Source organism: Elephas maximus, chromosome X (assembly GCF_024166365.1).
Source record: "Elephas maximus indicus isolate mEleMax1 chromosome X, mEleMax1 primary haplotype, whole genome shotgun sequence".
Taxonomy (NCBI): Eukaryota; Metazoa; Chordata; class Mammalia; order Proboscidea; family Elephantidae; genus Elephas; species Elephas maximus.
This window is the reverse complement of record NC_064846.1, coordinates 42,634,329-42,643,513: the sequence shown is the minus strand read 5'-3', so window position 1 is coordinate 42,643,513 and position 9,185 is coordinate 42,634,329. Positions and strand designations below refer to the sequence as shown.

General features: G+C 36.5%; 1 protein-coding gene across 1 annotated transcript in view; it reads left to right on the top strand.

Moving 5' to 3' along the window:
* Positions 1-5,546: 5,546 nt before the first annotated feature.
* The window catches only part of HTR2C (5-hydroxytryptamine receptor 2C), a 149,684-nt gene continuing 146,045 nt past the window's right edge, over positions 5,547-9,185 (top strand). The window contains exon 1 of the mRNA XM_049872903.1: positions 5,547-5,581. Within this exon, the coding sequence (XP_049728860.1) occupies positions 5,547-5,581 (35 nt within the window). The remainder of the gene's footprint in view (positions 5,582-9,185) is intronic.

The following is a 9,185-nucleotide window of genomic DNA, read 5'->3' as shown; positions in this document are numbered from 1 at the left end:
TCATATCAATTGCTCATGTGCCAGTTCAAGTTGAAGCTAAAGAAAATTAGAACAAGTCCATGAGAGCCAAAGTATGACTTGAGTATATCCCACCGAATTTAGAAACCATCTCAAGAATAGATTTGATGTGTTGAACACTATGACTGAAGACCAGATGAGTTGTGGAATGACATCAAAGACATCATACATGTAGAAAGCAAGAGGTAGATAAAAAGACAGGAAAGAAAGAAAAGACCAAAATGGATGCAAGAAGAGACTCTAAAACTTGCTCTTGAAAGTTGAGAAGCTAAAGCAAATGAAATAAATCATGAAGTAAAAGAGCTGAACAGAAGATTTCAAAGGGCAGCTTGAGAAGACAAAGTAGTATAATGACACGTGCAAGACCTGGAGTTAAAAAACCAAAAGAGATGAACACGCTCGGCATTTCTCGAGCTGAAAGAACTGAAGAAAAATTCAAGCCTCAAGTTGCAATATTGAAGGATTCTATGGGGAGAATATTAAACGACGCAGGAAGCATTAAAAGAAGATGGGAGGAATGCACAGAGTCACTATACCGAGAAGAATTGGTCAACGTTCAACCATTTCAAGAGGTGGCACATGATAAGGAACCGATGGTACTGAAGCAAGATGTCCAAGCTGCACTGAAGGCATTGGCAAAAAACAAGCCTCCGGGAATTGACGGAATACCAGTTGAGATGTTTCAACAAATGGATGCAGAGCTGGAAGTGCTTACTCATGTATGTCAAGAAATTTGGAAGACAGATACTTGGCCAATCAACTGGAAGAGATCCATATTTATATCTATTCCAAAGAAAAATGATCCAACCAAATCTGGAAATGTATTGAACAATGTCATTAATATCACAGGCAAGTAAAATTTTGCTGAAGACCATTCAAAAGCAGTTGCAGCAGTACATTGACAAGGAACCGCCAGAAATTTAAGCCAGATTCAGAAGAGGATGTGGAATGATATGGCTACATGTACAGGTTCGTCTAACATTTCTTTCAAGTTACCCTGTATCCTGTTATGCTATTTCATTGTATTCACAGAACTTATCACTATCTGAAGTGATCGTATTTGTTTAAATATTTATTGTCTGTTTCTCCTACAAGAATGTAAGCTCCAAGAGAGCAGGGGCCTTGTCTATCTTGCTTACGAGTACATATCCAGCAGCCAGCATAGTGCCTATCACATATTAGGCATTCAGTAAATATTTGGATACATGAAGGAACTCTTATACAAAGAGTTTTCAATCCAGCAAATTAGTTGGAGTTGGTCTCCAACACAGAGATTTGGCATATGGCTTGCTCCGTTAGCTTCTGCTGTTTAAAAGCTTTCAGTTTACTTTGTTACATGGATATTTATGCTGAGATAATTAAGGGATAGTTCTGCCACCACCTGTGGAGAAAATTGCTGGGCTCTCTGCCCACTGAGACAGATTCTCTCAATATCTGTTACTACTATCGTGGAGTGATTTGTGGTAGCTACACAACTTGGAAGTTGTTTTGTTTTTGAAGTATTATTTTAGGTAAACAGAATAGCTCCAGCTGTGAAATGGATTCACAATCAACACCCATGGAAGCAGCAGTCAAGAAATAAAATGAAGTATTGCATTGGGCAAATCTGCTGCAAAAGACTTCTTTAAAGTGTTCAAAAGCAAAGGTTTCACTTTGAGGACTAAGGTGGGCTTGACCCAAGCCATGGTATTTTCAGTCGCTCATATGCATTTGAAAGCTGGACAATGAAAAAGGAAGACCGAGGAAGAATTAACGCCTTTGAATTAAGGTGTTGGCAAAGAATACTAAATATACCACAGACTTCCAGAAGAACGAAAAAATCTGTCTTGGAAGTACAGTCAGAATGCTCTTTAGAAGCAAGAATGGCGAGACTTCACCTCACATACTTTGGACATGTTACCAGGATGGACCAGTCCCTGGAGAAGGACATCATGCTTGGTAAAGTAGAGGGTCAGCGAAAAAGGTGAAGATCCTCAACGAGATGGCTGCAACAATGAGCTCAAGCATAACAACGATTGTGAGGATGGTGCGGTACTGTTCTGTTGTACATGGGGTTACTATGAGCTGGAACCGACTCGAAGGTGCCTAACAACAACAAACAGATGCGAAAAATTTAGGATGTAATATTACACTGTAGGATTTTAGGAGTTAACTGATCTTAATTCTCACTAAATTTAACAGTAATCAAGGTCATTAAATATGTAAAACTCAAGCAGAAGCACTTAGTCAAATGCAAATAAGGGGAAAATATTTCATGTTTCATTTAAATTCCAAGTACAGGACAAACAGTTAAATTTGTTTAAACAACTCCGTATGTTATCCTGGGAGGGCTAGAGGTAGGGGCTGAGGGGAGCAGGAAATGACAGTATTACCAAGAGATCTGCATTCAAAGAGAAAAATCAGTTTATTGGCAGATCTAATGAGATGCCCGGGAGACCCCCTGAGCCATAGAAGTGTCTGGATTTGGAGGAGAAACTGTATAATCATATATAACATTTTGATTATATACATATATATAATTGTATATTCAGAATTGTTAGATTCTTCTCTGGAACGCTATGGAAAAGTGTCCAGTTCTGTGTCTGAAGCACTGCACTCTGGGACAAGCCAAGGAAAAATACAGTAAGCAAGTTGCTAGTATTGCCTTATACTCTGTGGTATAGACAGTTGACTTAATAAAACCAAAGCGAAACCTGTTGGGGGCAAGTCAATTCCGACTCATAGCGACCCTGTAGGACAGAATAGAACTGCCCCATAGGGTTTCCAAGGAGCAGCTGGTAGACTTGAACTGCCGACCTTTTGGTTAGCAGCCAAATGCTTAACCACTGAGTCACCAGGGCTCTTGACTTTATAAGGCCACTTCCATTGAAGTCTATTAACTTGAGGCTTTTTGCCTAATATAAAAGAACATTTTTTGATACTGCAGATTGTTAAACGTTGGAAAGTTATGAAATTGCTGCTCCTGGAGGTCAGTTCTCAAACTTAAAAATAGACCTCAGAAGGCAAGAGACTGGATTATTTGATCACTCATAACTTTTCAGCTCTAAAAGCTCTGAAAATTCATTAATTGTAAAACAAATTAAGACCGTACAATTGAAGATACAAGGTTTGAATTTATTTAGCTTCATAGAATAAATTTGTAAATACGTTTAACACACATGAAGATCTTGTGTTGACTGGTGACAGAGAAATCTTTAATTGCATTGTGTTATTCAATTGTACAGTCTTAACTTGTTTTACAATTATGAATTTACAGAGCTCTTAGAGTTGAAGTTATCAGTGATCAAATAATCCAGTCTTTTGCCTTCTGAGGTCTATTTTTAAGCCACTACAAAAAATGAAGTGCAAACGGTTGTGCTCAGCTACTAACCAAAAGCTTGGCGGTTCAAACCCACTCTGAGGTGCCTCAGAAGAAAGGCCTGCCAACATGCTTCCGAAGAGTCACAGCCGTGAAAACCCTGTGGGGTGCAGTTCTACTCTGCGACATGTGGGGTCACCACGAGGCAGAACTGAGACGATGGCAGCTGGTACGGAACAGGCTACGACTTTTTGTCTCCTTTTACCATCTTTTCTGTCTCTTATTTCCACACCCTCCAGAAAAGGGATTTATATTTTGTCTGGCAAGATTTTATGGGACAGTAATGGCCTGACTCATTGTTTGGCTAATAACTCTCCCCCTCTCACACAATATTTTGAGTTCCTAGGTGCTGGTGATCATATTTTATGCAGTACTACTATAAGGGGATGATTTTGAGAGAGATTTTACTAGGAGTTGCACTGACAGAACTGACAAATGGGGGTTCAGGGATAAAGAAGAGGGGGAAAATTAAATTTGTAACTTGAGCCACTAGAAGAATAGTGTTATAAAATGAGATGGGAAACAAGGGAGTGTATGTTGTGTCACTGAAATCTTATTCCTAAATTTCTTGAAGGTGCTAGAAACACTAAAGAAAGATTATCAAGAGATTTCTATTATCATATTCCTCAAAAATATTTACAAATTTTAATTTTAAAAAGTCTTTCAATGTTAGTCTGTGTTCTCAAGTGATTCAACACCTTATCCTCCCTCCCCCCACCAGAAAAAAATCTATTTTCTTCTCAGCGACAAACCAGTGCATGTGAACTTAACAGCTTCACGGTCCTCACTCACATAACAGATTTTTGATCCCAGAAAACAGTGAGATACTTGGTCTAAGAAAAGAGCATAATCAAACTCCTAAATAGAAGATACAGGAAAGGCAAGATGTTAAATAGAGCAGTTTACCCACTGTATTCCCAGCTAGAAATCTCTAGGTAGAAAAATCAAAGGGTATCTTTGTAAGTAACCAGATTTCACGCAAGTATTTCTTCAATGTCAATGTAAAGATTAACACTGACATGTTCCAATATGTTAAGATGTCATTTCCACAAGAAGAGAGCAGAAATTCTCAGCAAATTTGAACCTATTCTACTTTTAGTCAACATTTTAACATACTGAGTATAGTGAGTGCTAAGTGGTGAAGACTGTACTATGTAAATATTTGATGGGGTTTTGTGATACAACAAATAGCACTTGAAAAATAGCCAACAGAAATAAAAATATACACTCTGAACTACTCTGATAAATCATTTGAGATTTCTCATGTTTCTCTTCTAATACCTGAAAAGATATATTGTCACTTCTTAAACCACAAAAATCTAAAGATTTGTATTTTAGCCACCGAGTGTAATTGACTATTTGTTTGCAGTTTTCAGCATTAGTTGATATGCCCTGACGGTAACTACTACCTGTTGACTACTACCTGGTTAACACATACGGTGATTGCTATATTTGAATGCAGTAAATTTGATCAATTAGTTAATTTTGTTATATACCTGTTGCTGCCCTCTGGAGAATATTGCTGGTTAATGAAAAAGTGTTAATTAAGCTATCTATATAAATACAGATTGCTTCATTTGAAAAGAAAAACTAGTTATGTTGTGCAAAATATGTTCACTTTATAAAGATGCTTAAAGGTTTAGTTTTGCATGTCTCCATAAGATGAAATCTTTCTACTTTAGCCACGCTACTAAATTATTACATCACAAACTTTCTGCCAGTGGTTTGCAAATTAAGAAACCTATATTCTTCATTTCTTTTCTAAAGCATTGATTTGAAGCTATGTGGACTCCACCAGAGGGAGATAAAGTAGAAGTCCCATATAAATAAAGATTATGCCAGAAATTTTAGAAAAACTGTGATGATTGTACATTGGTAAATAAATGGAAAATCTTCTCTTTGACTTTTTTTTTAATCACTCAATATAACTTTTCAATATAACATTCTTACCTATTTGCTCAATTAGGTATTGGCTTTTTCTTAATACCAAATAAATACATTTAAGTTTGATTTGTTGTTATGTAAGTTAAGTGAACTTTTAACTATTAATTTTATTAATTTTCTTTTCCTTTTTTTTTTTTCTCTCCCCAGAAAGGACGACATGATAAATCTAATCTCTTAATTTGCTTCTCTCAATTTTAAACTGTGGTTTCTTAAGTCTGAAGAAATCATGGTGAACCTGAAGAACGCGGTGCATTCGCTCCTGTAAGGATGTGTTTATTACTTATCCTTTTAATAAAAAGATCATTTTTATGTTAGTTAGATCAAAAATGTAAAAAATGCTTTTATATGACCAGAGGCGTAGCGATGGGGGGGGGAGGGAGAGTGGCGCAAGTCCAAGGGGGCTCCAGACAAGGCTCAGAATGACATCCCCAGGCACCACAAATATGAAAAACGCTTGATGGAGGTAGCCCGACAATGGGGGAGAAAGGTGTTTCTGGTTACAAGTCTCTGCTGTCAACATTTATTCATCTTGAAATGGGGCGAGGGCGAGACACATTTTGGATATTGCCCCTGGGTACTCGTTAACTCGTTACCCTCTCTACGCCTCTGTATATGACCATTCAGCTATATTTACCTCAATCTACACAAATGGCTTACCTCCCAAAGACTAATATTATAGGTGTTTCATAGTCAAAAACAATAAATGAAGAAAAAACACACATCAATTTTAACTTTAATTAAACACAGTAGCTCATGTATTCAAACAAGCAATATGATGATAATGCTCTCAGTTCCAATGAGCACATTGCTCATGGTTGCTCTCTCCATGGGTAAAACGTCAAAAGGAGAAAGAATGGAATGAGCAGCCAAGAGAATGAAAAGTCTTTATGGTGAGCCTTTGGTTTCATGGGAGACTCTAGTGGCGCAGTGGTTAAGAGCTACGGCTGCTAATCAAAAGGTAGGCAGTTTGAATCCACCAGCCGCTCCTTAGAAACCATATGGGGCAGTTCTACTCTGTCCTATAGGGTCGCTAGGAGTCGGAATCGACCCAACGGGTTTGTTTTGGGTTTGGTTTCAGGAAGAGTAGTTGAGGTTGAAGAAGCATGGGACAGAAGGTAGGGAGTAGGGGTAGGGAGAGGTGTAGCTAGAAAGAAGAAAACAATGTCATCCTAGGAGGTCTTGCTACTGAATTTCAATCCTTGGTGTGTATTCTGTTACAAAGATGGATTAATTAAAAGAATGCAACGAAAAGTGGGTGGGTAAGGAATAGGATTCAAGTACTGAGCAATTTTAAATCTGATCAAATCCAAGTATATCTTCTTTTTAACGTAATAAAATGTTGGATTAGCTTTCTTTCCAAACCTACCCTTTAAGGAATGGGGCATGGAAAAAGTAATCCAGGGCTGTGTAAACTCTCTGATCACTGCATTTGAGAAGTCTTGAATTTCCTTGCTACTTTTTATATATGGACTCCTCTGATTCCTGTAAAAAAAGCTTACCCTTGAAAACCTTTACAGAGTAGAGTAGATAGAAAGTGCATCAACATTGGGTTCTCTACAATGTACATCACGGTAAAACATCTTGGATGTCATTATAGTGATTATAGTCTCATCCATGTGTAATTACAATAGAACTAGAGAGGAGAACAGGGAAGGTAAATGGTGAAGGAGAGCAATGAATAAGGTAAAAGTAAAAGAGTCAGGTATGAGAAACTAAAAGGGCAAAAGTCCAAATTCATTTGCCTGTACCAACTTAGCATATAGTTACTGGCTCATATGCCAAAATAAGAGGCTACTTAAAGAGTACCAAATTGTTCTGGTATGAAATCAAGGAATCCATACACAATTTTTTCCATTCGATTGGAAGAAACTAGGAACTATTTGATGCCTTCTAATAATGCCCATTGTCATATGCCCTGCAAAACCTCAATAGCTTTAAAATGTACTCAGACTTATAAACTGAGTTATCATTTTGTTTACCTCCTGAGAATTTTAAATTACATTTTTTGTTAAAAATTTAATAGCAATGAATAAATTACTTGCATTATTCAGAGAAATTGTGATTTTCATGTACATATTTTATGAGACTCCTGTGGACTAAATAACAATTAATATAAGCTTTAGGATAAAAAAATTTTTTTTTTTTTTAGGATCATGACTCTTCTTTTTGAAAATGATGTTAGATATTTCTCTGAGCACTTAAGTATTAAAAATTACATTTAATTATAGTAGATCCAATTCTTGATTACAAAATGGTAGAATATGGGATTGAACTGCAGTGAAAATCATAAAACTTTGTCCATAAAAGGTGTTCAGTAAGAATTGTTTAAGTGGAATTGATTTGAAACCAGGAAGCTGTAGTAAATACTCTTTCAGGATCTACCCTAGCACCATGGCTTTATTTTATAAATTCACATCAGATGTATTGAGATTCTACAGGCCTCTTCAGTGATCTAGTATTTGTCTCATGAACTCTTTAATTAAAAAGAAAAATAATTTCTGGACAGTAGATATAGAGAAGGTATATACCCCAAATTCTATGATATTAAAATCATAAAATTTATAGTTAGAAAGTTTTGCGTGTTTTTTTTTCTGTTATGTACAATTTTATTCTACGCTCTTCTACCATTTTTATAGAAATAGGAAAGGATTTAGGTAATTTTGTAATTTACTTAGAAAATCTGAAGTTGAACTGCATATTCTCCTAGGACCTTATTCTCTAGGTTGAAAGGTAAATTATTTGTGATTCTGTAACAAACAACTGAAGATGTAGCATATTACTGTGAACATAAAACTTTATGGGATTATGTGAGATGATTATAAACTGACTTAAACCCAAAATAAAAAAAGACACAGGAGAAAGATCAGCTTTTCATCAAGTAGAATAGAAAGACCCTGGATTCAAAATTAGTGTCTGCCACAGTTTTTCTTCTTCAAATAAGTTAAGTCTTAAATTCCTGGCAAATTCTAAAATGCATGAGTTGGGGTATAGAAATGATAATTTTTTTTTTTTGTCTATGTTTGAATGTAGAAAGAGGATAAGCTCCAATTTATTGGAACTTTATTTATAAGGAGTAGCCCTGGGGGCCCAGTGGTTAAAGCACCCAGCTGCTAACTAAAAGATCGATAGTGTGAACCCACCAGCCACTCCATGGGATAATGATTTGGCGGTCTGCTTCTGTAAAAGATTTACAGCCTTCAGAAACCTATGGGGCAGTTCTACTATGTCCTATAGGATCACTATGAGTCAGAATTGACTCTATGGCAGTGTTTTGGGTTTTTTTTCTTATTTGGAATTTATTTATAAGTAAGGGAAAAGAAGAACCAGGTATGAAAAAATGAAAGGGCAAGTTTTCCTACTTCATTACCAAACCAAAAACCCAAACCAGTTGTCCTTGAGTCGACTCCAGCTCATAGTAACACTATAGGACAGAGTAGAGCTGCCCCATAGGGTTCCCAAGGAGCAGCTGGTGGATTCAAACTGCTGAGCTTTTGGTTAGCAGCTGTAGCCTTAACCACTTAGCCACCAGAGCTCCATATATCTAATATACAAATAAAAAGTAAATAACAGCCTTACATATATTATGTAATTTAATTTTTGTAATACCCGTGTGATAGAGATCATTCTCATTGTGCAGATAAGGAAATTGCTGTTCTGAGAGGTTAAATAACCTCTCAAATAACCATTGAGGTTTTACAGCCACAACATTGGCCACATGACAAATCTTCCCACTGCAGTGACAGAATCATCAAAGCCAAGAGCAAATAGCTTATTTCTGTTTATTTGGTCCTTTATTTGAATAACCATCACTCACATTAGCACAGATTGTGATTTAGATCATTGAATCACGTATTATTTTAGCTTA